The 12880-nt window shown below is 44.6% G+C and overlaps 1 protein-coding gene across 1 annotated transcript in view; it reads left to right on the top strand.

The window, feature by feature from the left end:
- The first annotated feature begins 9607 nt into the window (after window positions 1-9607).
- Window positions 9608-12880, top strand: part of URM1 (ubiquitin related modifier 1) — a 32694-nt gene continuing 29421 nt past the window's right edge. The window contains exon 1 of the mRNA XM_006119011.4: window positions 9608-9729. Coding sequence (XP_006119073.1) covers window positions 9695-9729 — 35 coding nt within the window. The 5' untranslated portion in view covers window positions 9608-9694. The remainder of the gene's footprint in view (window positions 9730-12880) is intronic.

The raw sequence follows: 12880 nt of genomic DNA, 5'->3' as shown, positions 1-12880 counted from the left end.
CCGGAGTCCTGGTTTGATTCAGACCTCCAGCTGTAAACGGATCTCATTCCAGACTGGGTCTCCTGAGGCCCTCTCTGAAAATAACAGGTGAAATCATGGCTCAGTTGAAGTCAATGGCATAAAATAAGACCTGAAGGGCGCAATTACTCTTGATATGAATAGACTATAGCACCCAGATGTGCACATTTGTAATGAATGCAGGAGGCGATGGGAACATTTTCCCTTGAGAGAAGTGATGTGCTTTTCTTGCATGCGACCAAGTCAGGATGTCTTGGGACTGTTGTCTCAGAGATCCTGCTCGGGATCGTGTTTAACGAATCAAAAGGAAAACCAGCTTGTGCTGTGGGTGCCAATGCATGGCTGGAGAACTGAGATCCATCCAGAGCATGAGGAGCTCTGCTGCTGTGGAGAGCTTGGCTGCGCTTCCCATGTGGCTGCAATTGTTTTGTGGAAGCTGTGACGTTGAGAGTGATTGCAGCCGCTGGGAAGCTCTTTGGATGGGCGCTTTGGAGCCGCAAGCAGAGTGCTCTTGTATTGGGAAACTGTTTAACAAAGGGGAAGCACCATGGCCAAGTGCATGCCGAGAAAAAAAAAAAAAGCAATCAGCAGCCCTTGGTTCTGAAAGATGCCAGTCTAATCTTATACATACAGGCTGTGTCTAGACAGGCATGAATTTGCGCATACTTTTAACGGAAGTATTTCGTTTTTCCGTTTAAAGTATTTGCGCAAGAGAGCGTCTACACTGGCATGTGCCTTTGCGCAAAAGATTTGCTTTTGCGCAAAAGCATCAGTGCCAGAGTAGACGCTCTCTTGCGCAAGAAAGCTCCAATGGCCATTTTAGCCATCGGGCTTTCTTGCGCAAGAAATTAACTTGGCTGTCTACACTGGCCTTCTTGCACGTGCTTATCCCTGAGCAGGAGCATCGGAGTATTTGCACAAGAACCACTGATTTTGTACAGTACAAAGTCAGTGTTCTTGCACAAATACTCGCGGCCAGTGTAGACAAGTGGCAAGTTTTTGCACAAAAGCAATGCTTTTGCGCAAAATCTTGCCAGTCTAGACACACCCACATTCTCCAGGGTCTGAGTCTCAAAGCAGTCTTCCCTCTAGTGCTTAAATAAGTGATGAGTTTTTCAAAAGACTGCAGAGTGGTGGGTTTTAAACCTGAGTCAGGTACCAGTGTGAAAACTGAACTCTGTTCAATCCCAGGCTCTTACTGGAGGTGCTGCACATTTGAAAATCTGGCCTCGTCTGTCTCCCTCACCACCTGTCTCCTGTAATGGGCACACTACTGTAGTTTGTGCTAGTGTTACTGAGCGGTTTGGAGCCATTAATATAGACTAGTGGAGCACTTTATTTTTTCCTATAGTAAATCTAGAGGCCCAAATTAGATCACGTGCAACTTGGGCTATTTTTGCGCTTGAGAAGGGTTGGTGTGTTGCTGCAGTTGGTGTAATGGAACTTGATGCAAACTCACTGACTTCAGTGGATTTTAAATCAGGCCCATGATGTCTTTTTTAAGTTCCTGATTCTGCAAAGCACTTAAGCAAACTGGTTATTGAATAAGTGCCCGAATGCTTTGCGGAATCAGGGCCTAAATATGTAGATGACATAGTTCCAGTGAAGGCAGCAGGGCTGCTGATGAGAAAGGGGCAGCTGCCCCAGGGCCCGGTGATTTAAAGCAGCCTGAGGCTCCTGGCTGCTGTCACTCCTACAGCAAGAGCCACCGGTTCTTTAAATTGCCACTTGAGCCCTGCCCCTTCTGGGGGCACAGATGGTATCCCGCTCCTCCCCCAGGCCCTACAAAGGCTGTCCTCAGCCCTGGAAGGCAGGGTGCCCCACAAAATCTGCAAGAGAGACAAGGCCGGTGCGGTCGTATCTTTTATTGGACCAACTTCCGTTGGTAAGAGACAAGCTTTCCTTCTTCTCTCATCCACAAATTGGTCCAATAAAAAATATGACCTCACCCATCTTGTCTCTAATATTCTAGGATCAATGTGGCTGCATATTAATTCCTTAGTTTGTGAAAACTAGAAGAGATTTACCAAGCTAATTTACATTTCACCATTTATGTTGATTGCTTTTTGCGCCCCTCTCAACTTGGACAGTGAAAATATTATTAAAGTAGTACAGTAGTAATAATAGTTTTAACTTCTGTTTCCTGCTAATTTTACTGTCTGGCTGCCATGCACTAGTGTGGTGCAGCCATATTTGGATTGCAAAGAGTGCTGGGGAAGAGTACAACATAGATGAAGGACCCAATCCTGTGAGATGCTCAGTAACTGTTAACAGAGGCAGCAAGGGAGGAGCAGAGCCGGTGCAGGGGAGGCAGGAGAGGCAGAGTTGCAGCGGGGGACCGGATGTGAGCCAGGAATCAGCTGTCCCGGCTTGCACCCAGTTCCAAGCGCTGCACCTCTGCCTTTTAAATGTGTAAGAATCAGGTAACTCTTACTACATTTAAAAGACAGAGCCGCAGTGGGGTTAGCTCCTGGGGTGGAGCGAGCGGGGACTGCTGTGGTGAAAAGCTTCAGGGAGTAGCCAAGTTAGTCTGTAACTGGAAAAACTTAAAAAGGCAGCAGGCCAGCTCCTACTACATTTAAACCGAGTGCTCCTCCCTCCCCCATCAACTAATCAAGTAGTCAATGGAAATTCCATCGACTACTTGATTAGCTGATTATCTGCATTTTAACATCCTTAGTCTTTTTACACAATGAAATGCATGTGCTTGTGTAATGCACCGTGCAGACTATTGCTGCCTTTAGGTGTTTGAAAAGTACAGAAGGGAGCGTGCAGGGCTACAAGAATAGCCTGTATTTTGATGCATTCCTTAGAACTATAAATATGTGATTCCACTGAGTACTTCCAGTATAATTAGGATTTAGGCCAGCGAGATTCTCTGCCTTGTGTTTTTGATCAATGCTTTTAGTAAGAGGGAGAAAGGTGGCCCACAAAATTCTGCACAATCCTTACTCCGCGATAAAGCCCATTGTCTCTGTGGGTTCTGCAGAGAGATGCAGCTAGGGCTCGGTGCCTTCTGATTTAAATCAAAAGGATTGCTCATAGCCAAAGGAGGCAATCCCGCTGGTCAACAAACACATAATGGCCCTACTCAGGAAGACTAGGGACAGATTTTTTTTTTTTAATACTGCACATTTGACTCAGTCTGGATCGTTTCAAAGACCGATGATTCCCTTTGGGACTTGGTCCTAATCCCATTGATTTACAGTATGGGATCAAGCCCATAAAGAGTATAGGGATAATTCAACTCTGTCAGGGCTGCGTTGGCAGCATTCAGAGAGGAGATGACTTTGTCAGAAGCAGAGAGAGGTTACCCCAACCCAGGCTGTGGCCAGGGGCATGGTGCTCCCAGGATCTGAAAACCTGTGAAGTGGAACCCTGCGCTCCTGCCATGGCTCTCTCCTTGCAGTATGTCAGTCTGTCCCTGGCCTTGGTTCTGAGGGGCTGAAGCCCTGAGGAAACCAAACCCAGAGTGATAACCTCCCCCACCCTTGTCATGCCTTTGGTGTGTGCAGGCTAGGGATCCTGCCCCCTGCATGGCAGACGCAGGTTATAGTAAAGGGCCATTCACACTCACCATCCTGCCAAAGGGACCAGGAAGTCAAGGCTGGAGGAGCGGCCTTCCCCTGTGCAGTAACCCCTAGCCATCCAAGTGGCCTCCTGCTCAGCAATAACAAGGGGCTAAGCAGCAGAGAGTTAGCTGTGTTCTCAGCTTTGAGTATCACTTTCAGCTATTCTGAAGGTTAAATGCCTGTTTAGAGCCCCCTATTGAAGGTAGAGACGGGGGTGCGGTATTGTTTAATGCCCTCTGGCTTTGTTTAGCTGCTTTCAGCAATCCCGTGAATTAAAAAGCATTGCACTCCCCACAGCACAACACCCCAGCCGGAACAGAAGTGCCTCCTGGGGGAGGCAGGCAGCTTCCTGTGAGCTGTAATGACATTCAGTGCTCCATCGGTTCAGCTCCTGCTTTCTTTTTGCTGCAGTTTAACCCGGGCACAGAGGCCGGCCTCCATCTTACTGATCTCTGCTTGACACCCAATTACCACATGAATGGGAGAGAAAGGCTGCAAAAGGCTTTAACTCCCACTGACCCTCCCCCTCCCCACTCACTGCTCCCCCACCCCAAAACCCCCTCTCCTTTCTCTGATGCAGAGGGAGTTCAAAACTGACTGGGAAATCAAACAAAGGCCAGAGTAAGGAAACCCATTGTCAGTGCTACAGAGATGGCTCCAGTTTTCCCATCTATTGTTTGCCTTGAAGTTTGACTTGCTGTGTGGAGGGATGCAAACAGCTGTTTGTGGATTCCCTGATGCTTTGTGGACAAATAATTGAATCCTCATTACAAAGCTTGCTGTTAAAATGCTTCCTCCTGGCACTAGGCCTCACTGTAAATCCCTTATTTATATACTTAATTTCCCTGTAAAATGCCACAACAAACCCAAACCATTCTCTTGTATACCCTGTCATCAAGAGGAGGGGCCCTTTCCCTTCCACGCTCCAGAGAAAAGAGAAGAAACAAACCAAAAAACAAAACAACACACAACAAAAAAAAAAAAACACAAAACCCCAACCCTGTCACAGGAAAGAATCAAAATCCTTTTTTATTACATGATTAAATTTTCCAGCTGAGAACGTATTTGCGACCTTATCTTTTGTTTGGTGTGTTGAATCTGTGGGTGGGGAACTGGAATGAGCAGTGAGATTGTAGCAAGGCATGCATGGACTGTTTCCTGTTACAAACAGAATAACATCAGCCTGGAGTAGTACTACTACAATAACACTTACATGGCTATGAATGCTAATGGGGCTTTTGTGGGTGAGTTATTATCTTGTGCAATCTCAGTTAAATTAATGGAAGATGTACCTTGGTTACTGAACAGAAGATTTTGCCTGTACATTTTTGAGCAAAGCTGAGTTCTGATTAAACAATTCATGGTATGGCAGATGCTTATTCCTCAGCTTGACCTGTGACTCGGTGAATTGGTGCTTCTGAATTATGTAAGTTCAAGGCAGGGGACCTTGTCCTACTCAACTGTTCATTGAGGATCATGTCTATTTACAGCACTCTATAAACAGATTGAGATCAATTTATTTGGAAAGGTAATTTTCCCCTAGCAAATTTAAGAGATTTTAAGAGACACGGACAGTTCAGATTTCACCAGTTTGGTCTAAGATGAGGCTATGCCATGTCTCAAAACACACAATGACCATTAAAATCAATCTATAATATTTGAAGTAGTCAGTGAGTACATCTACACCACAGTGTTATTTCGGAATAACTGATATTATTCCGAAATAACATAGTCCACATCTACACAGCAAGCCATTATTTCGACATGCCTCATTTTATGAGGAGTAAAGGAAGGCCAAGGACGAGCACTCTTTCTCTGACTTCCTGCTGTGTAGACAGCACCAAAAGCCAAAATAAGCTATTTTGACTTCAGCTATGCAATTGACGTAGCTCAAATTGAGTAGCTTATTTTGGCTTTAACCTTGCTTTGTAGACATGTCCTGACTATTGTACCAGGGCACTTTCTGGGTACTTGAACAAGTCTAAATAATTCTGTAGTTATAGTTTTACTAATTTATTTGGGTGCAGTTGCCATGAAAAGATATTGACACATGAATCTGTTATTGTGATATTCCTACAATCCAGGAACTGAGTTGCTATCAGAATACCAGCTCTGTTAGTTTGGTCTCATAAATTTCCCTCTGGAAATGAAGAATAGCTAGTGAAAGAGAAACGCAACTCAAATAAACAAATACTTGGAATACAAAGCACCAGACCGTGCACACAGCCCCGACGATTATTTCTATAGTATAGTGCAGTATGGCCTAACTCTGCAACACTGGCAAACACACGTGATCTGTCTTTGCATAGCATATTGAATCAAGTTTAACATCTTGATCCTTACCCTCAGGATACTCAAATCACAGTCCAAGGTATCTAAGGCTTTGTCTAGACTACAGTCACATCCAAGGAACATGTTTGCTCTTCCGCGAAAAAAAGGGGAAGAGCAAACACGCTCTTTCGGGGAACCCTGTATACCTCATTTTATCAGGCATAACGGCTCAGCCGAAAGAGGAGGCTCTTCTGCCATTTGGCCCTATCTAGACTGGGCCAAATGGCAGAGAAGCCTCTTCCACAAAAGTGACGGGATAAAGCTACACAAATTGCAGTGCGCAATTTGCGTAGCTTTTTCCAATAATGGCCCACAGTCTAGACCTAGCCTTGAAGATCAACACTGGGATAAATACCATGGTCAATAATTACACTCCTCTGGTATAGTGGCACTCTCTAGCATAAAGGTGAAGCATGTTTGTGCAGAAGACAGAACTTTCTTGGGGGTGGGTGGTGGTAGTCCAGGCTGTGGAATGGACCCTTCCAGGAACTAAGGACCATCACAAACCTCACCAATTTCTGCTCCAAGTGAAAGGCACATTTCTTTGACCTTGCCTTCTGACACATAAACATAGAGCTGTGTGTAGGAAAGAAAGAACACGACAGATGTTAGCCAAGTTCCTTAACGCATCACTAGAAGGCGCTCAGTATTATGGTGCTCAGTGAACTATTAACATATACAAAAGAGAAGGCTGATTTACCAAGACCTTTATGACATGCAAATTCACACATTCTTTCACAGCATCTGCTGGTGACAGGAGACTGGACTAGTCTGATAAACTCTAGACTCTCCTATTTTCCTGTTAAAACTGAGAATACAACCAGATAGATGGATGGTAGGATGGTCAGTCTGAGCTCACTCATGGAAAGTATCTGACACAGTTCTTTACCATTGTGTTACTAAGAAGCAGACTGTTGCTGAAGAGGTATTTCAAGGGCTTGTTGGATCTCAGGTTTTGTCCTGGCCCATCTCCATTCAGAAAAATTCCTAAGCCCTCTGTAAACGATTCAGGTTTTGTACTGAACATTGGTTTAGCTAGGAGCTGTGCTGCAGAAGGATTATGTGTGCTCAAGGCTGACAGTAGTGGCATTTGTTGGCTGACTTCGAAAATGAAATGACAGCAAAGACTATAGCCAAGAGCATGAGCCTGGAAAGTCGAATAAGGTCCCCTTACTGTGAAAGGTGATAGGAAGCCAGTGAAAAGATCTGGAGAAAGGGCAGGGGTGACCTGGTTGCAGCAGCAGGAGGGGAGGATTTTAGCAGAGCCATTTTGAATCATGGCATCTTAGGAGCTTTAAGCTTTCAAGTCTCTGCTCCACAGCCTAGAAAGTGTCAAAAGAATGTTACCAGAAATGGACTAGCCTTGTTCTTAGAATTAGCTGAATTATTTTGCTGAAATTTCCCCAAAATAATTCAGCCTGAGGCAGACATACAGCAGGCAAAGTTTCTTCCCAAGCAGTTAAAGTTTAGCAAACTGAAAATGGGCCTATCATGTCCAACGTCAGGCAACCTTAATAATAAGGGATGCTATCAGTCCAACCTTTAATAATACTCAAGTCACTGACTTCTATGATGTGAAATTTGCCAGGGGGTAGTCTTTGTACCTTTTGGTGACCCTGTGAAAATCTGTCCCAACCTGGCTAAGATGCAAGCCTTTGAAATCAGTTTGCACATTCTCACTAGTAGGAGCCAACTGCCAGAGGGGAATAGACAGGACAAAGAGGCTGCAGAAGGGAAATAGAGACTGGAAACAAATGAGACCTATTGGGGGCTCTCCTGTTGGGTACCCAGGGCCATGTACCCCACATTCCAATCTCTGCCTTTGGGTACTCAGGGCCATGGGAAATAAGGACAATCCAGGAAACTACAGACCAGTCATCTTAACTTCTGTATCAGGAAAGATAATGGAGCAAATATTTAAGGAATCCATTTGCGAACATCTGGAAGATAATAAGGTACCCAACAGTCATTGATTTGTAAAGAAAAGTCATGTCGAACCAACCTTTCTTTGATAGGATAACAAGCCTTGTGGATAAGGGGGGAATGGTAGACATGGACTTTAGTAAAGCATTTGATATAGTCTTGCATGACCTTAAACTAGGGAAATGCAACCTAGATGGAGCTACTATAAGATGAGTGCATAACTGGTTGGATAACCATTCTTAGAAAGTAGTTATTAATGGCTCACAGTCATGCTAGAAGGGCATAACAAGTGGGGTTCTGCATGGATCAGTTTGGGGACCAGTTCTATTTAATATCTTCATCAACTATTTAGATAATGGCACAGAGAGTATAGTACACATATAAAGTTTGCAGATGATACCAAGCTGGGAAGGGTTGCAAGTACTTTGGAGGTTAGGACAAATGCAAAGTACTCCACTTAGAGAGGATCAGTCTCACACATATAAAAGTGGGAAGTGACTGTCAAGGAAGGAGTACTACAGAAAGGAATCTAGGGGACCACAAGCTAAATAGGAGTCAACAGTGTGACGCTTCCAAAATAAAACAAACAAATATCATTCTGGGATGCACTAACAGGAGTGTTGTAAGCAAGACACGAGAAGTAATTCTGCTCTACTTTACACTGAGTAGGCCTCAGTTGGAGTATTGTGTCCAGTTCTGGGCACCACATTTCAGGAAAGATGGGGAGAAATTGGAGAAGAGCAACAAAAATGATTAAAAGTCTACAAAACATAATCTATGAGGAAGACTGAAAGAACTAATTTCTTTAGTTTGGAAAAGAGAAGCCAGAGAAGGGACACAACAGCTTTCAAGTACCTAAAAGAATGTTTACAAGCAGGAGGGAGAAAAATTATTCTCCTTAACCTCTGATGATAGGACAAGAAGCAATAGGCTTAAATTGCAGCAAGGGAGGTTTAGGTTGGACATTAGCAAAAACTTCCTAGCTGTCAGGAATAAATTGCCTAGGAGGTTGTGGAATCGTCATCACTGGAGAGTTTTAAGAGCAGTTTAGACAAACACCTGTCAAGGATGATTTAGCTCAGTGGCTGTCAAAACATGGTCCATAGACCACTAGTGGTCCGCAACTTCCCTGTAGGTGGGCCATGGGCTCTGAGCTCACCCCCTCACAAAGATGGAGTGCCAGTGTTGAGTTCCCGCTTTTGGGGGGCGGGGAAAGAGAAGCAGAGGGGAGCATGGAGATTCACAGGCTGGATCATGGCTCCTGCTGCCTCTACTCTTCCCCCCCGCTGGGGGAAAGGCAGAGCAGGAAACTGCTCACCTGAATCCAGGCCAATGGGAGCAGCGGAGGGCAGTGTCTAGGAGCCAGGTAAACACCCTCCATCCCTCTCCTGCCAACACTCCACACTCACAGCCTGCTCCTGCACCTTCCCTCCTGGCCAGACCCCGCACTCCTAGCCCAGTCCTGCACCCACCCTCGGCCCCAGACTCCCCATCCCCTTCTGCATCCTCCCTCCCAGCTAGACGCCCCTCGCCCACTCCTGCACCCCCCCCCCCCCGGCCAGATGTTCTATCCTCCTAGGGGCGGGGCGATGGTACCGCAGCTTTCTAGGCGCCCTTAAAGTTCCAGCTCCAAACACATCACAGGCCCCGGAGGCGGGACTCAGCTCCCGCGGCCGCCATGTGATTGGTTTAAACTCGCGATGCCCGGCCTCTGCAAACTGAGCCTGGCTCCGCCCCCCAACCTGGATCCCCGCCCACAAAGGTAGGACCTCCGCGTCTCTGCGCAACCCTAGTTATCCGGAAATGAAGATGCACTTCCGGGTTGAACAGCGTGTGTCCCCTCCTTCAAGATGGCGGCGCCCATGTCCCTGGTGGTGGAGTTTGGGTGAGTGCGGGGCGGGGACCGGGCTACAGCGAGGTGCCTGGAGCAGGGGGGCGTGGGATGCCTGTGCCCTGTGGGAGCTTGGGACTCGCAGCAGTGGGAGTCGATCCTGTGGGTGCTTGCCAGTGAGGTGGGACGGGGTGCGCGGCACAGATCTAGGTCCGGGTGGGCATGGAGCTCTGGGGGGCCGGCGTAGGCGGGCGCTGGCGGCTGTCGGTACCTGGTGGCGGGAGCTGGGGCCTTGGCAAGCAAGTCTGGGGGACCAAGTGGGTCCTGCTGCCAGCGGCCCGGCGTAGGGTGGAGGGAGGGTGCAGAAAGCATGAGGGGTTGGAGGCAGAAAACAAAACCATGTGGGGTAGTGGTGGGACTCTAGAGGTAGGGTGGGGAGGGGGGACGAGGTCTGGAGTGCTTATAACCTAGGGCTGCAGAATGGCGCTGGCACTGGAAGTAATAATGCGGATGGGTAGGAGATAAGGGGGTGAGTGGGCTTTGAAGGAATAAGACTAACGTTTAGTGTGGTCACTGCCCTGGAGCACAGATTAGAATACTCTTCACAATGGAAACGGAAAGAAATTAAAAATTGTGTAGCCTGCTGTTTGGGAGCAAGGTGTCATTCTAGACCCAGCATTTTTTGTGTCTCAACAACTTAGTTTCAGGAAATGCTTTCTGGGTGGGACAGCTTACATAAGGAGGATTTAAAATATTGAAACACATACAGGGGTCTCACAAGGAGAGGCTTTACAATGAGGAAGTGGGTCTGATAAGATTTTGGTCTGTACTAATCAATGAGGAAACCAGGTGTGAGTGGGGTTTCAGGAATGGATTGAATGGATTGCAACTAATGTGCGACAGGTATCCTGACTCTTCAGAAAATGTAGGACTTCAGTTATCATTCAGTGTTATCATTCATTGTTGCCAAATGGACAAAATATTTTAAACAACATGCTTATGGAGTTGAGGCAATGTATTTTTCAAAAACAGTTCTGAAGCTTTGTTATAGTTTCATTTTATATTTTAGTGCTCAAAGGCACCCTTTGTTCTTGGTGCTGTAGAAACACAAGAGAAGACGCAACCTGTCATTTACTTGCCGAGTCTTGATTTAAATTAAATTGTAACAGTATTGATATTTCAGGGTTTTGTAACATTTACTCTGTTCCTCCTTTGTATATAAATAACAAGTTTTCTATTGGTATCCCATTTAGTTTTGTTAGCTCTTGTATACCTGTTACAGTCTCTTGTTCTTAAAGTCCTCAGCCCAAGTACTATGTCAAATTAGAGCATGTACAATAGCAGGAAGTGTTGGGCACTGGATGTACAGGTGAGATCTTAGTTCAGTAGACAGTTACTTTTGCCCAAAGTGTGGTTTTTTTGTTTGTTTAATGCCATAGTTTGTGATGCTACCATTAAGAGGCAGAATTACTGAAATGGTCTTATCCTAGAGAAGACTCCTGCTCTTCACTCACTGAAGAATGGGAGATAGGTTGTTTTTATTGGTGGATTATCTCATTATGCATTTCAAAAATAGATTATAACTTTCTTGTCCTTTGATCCAGTAAATTAAATTATTAAAATTGAAATTTTCATAAATTTATTTTTCAGTATTGTGTTTGTCTGAGCCAAAAGAATTGTGAAAAGCAAAGTAAGACACTAATGTCATCTTCAGGTTATTTATTATCACATTTTATTTTGAGGTTCACATTGGTGTAATATCTGGGTTGTTAGACATTGCAAACTTAAAGTTTTTAAACTGGAAACTTGCAAACAACATTTGTGAAAACATTTGTCTTGGTCTTACATTTTATTAAGTCTTTTCTGACAAAACTAAAAGGCTTTTCTTGGTTTTCCCATCCCTAGATACATACAAAACCTTCATAACCCTTTAAATACCCTTCTCTGTAAGAGGCCCTTCCTCAATTTTTCCCCCCTTCCAGCTGCAGTAACTCTCCTAGTTTTCAGAGTGAGAAGCATTTTTGCTTCCCTTGGAAATGCATAAATGAGCTCTCTATGTGTAAATCACAGCTGAGTTCTCTACAGCTAGTGCATTACAGAAGGACCTTATCTTGCCATCTACATTTCTACAGTAACAGTGTGACCTTGTTTTCATTATATAAAAAAATGTTTTTCATATAATTACTGTGACTTGTTCTCTTACAAGAATCTCGGCTAAAGTTAATAATTGCTGCTTCCATTTTTTTGTGAGCTTGTGGAAGAACACCAACAGAGCAGTCTTTAGGAGTGTCACTGCATATAAGTAGCACTGCTGAGAGCATAACAAAGATTCTGTTGTGCTCTTCCATAGCAGAGCCAAGAAAAACTCTTAGTGTCACATTTTTAGATATTGGATTTAAAGGGACTCAGTCACATGATTTCCATATTATTCACGGGTTTTCTTTGAAAATTGCATTTTAAATCTACATTGTTGTAAGAAATGCAAGGTAGTATTGACTCATACATGTATATCTGAATAGTAAACAAGTTATCAAATAGTTTCTGTATTTAATACATAGAACCTTCCCAAGGATTAAATGATATCTGCATAGAGTTGATAGTTTTTATGAACCTGTTTAATGAATCCATCATCAAATATCTTCCAAATTCAACTATAGATGGGGGAAGATCATCCAACAGCACCTATACTTCAGGCAGAATGACTCATGCCAAGATTTTAAAAACTATTCTTAAAGTTATTTTCTGAGGATTTTGTGGTTTAAATTACTTGTTTTTTTTTTTCAAAAGTGATGAACAACCAGTTAGGTTCCCTTGAGTTCACTGGGAACTGCTAGTTGCTCACCATTTCTAAAATGAAGTTGCATAGTTAGGTGCTTAAATCTTTATCTAGGCTGTTAGGTCTTTAGTTCTTGGCATCGTGCAGCAGAACTGAGTCAGTAGTGTGTATAACACTGATGCTTCTCAGGGGTATCCACAATTGTGAAGTACCTCACTAACTCCTGCCCTGTGTGTGTGTCTGCCTAGAGACAACTCCCAAACTTCCCTGGCAACATAAACACTCGCCTCTTCCCTTGCACAGTCTCTGCTGTCCTTTTGCAAGTTAGCAGTAAGTACTCTCCAGCCTTCTCATCTTCCCTTGGAGTGTCCAGACCCTCTCCCACAGATTCACTGCTCACAAAGAAACAGCACCCTTCAGCTTTCTACA

The sequence above is a fragment of the Pelodiscus sinensis genome, chromosome 22 (assembly GCF_049634645.1).
Source record: "Pelodiscus sinensis isolate JC-2024 chromosome 22, ASM4963464v1, whole genome shotgun sequence".
Lineage (NCBI taxonomy): Eukaryota > Metazoa > Chordata > Testudines > Trionychidae > Pelodiscus > Pelodiscus sinensis.
Note: the sequence above shows the minus strand (reverse complement) of the source record. Positions and strands in the feature narration are given on the sequence as shown.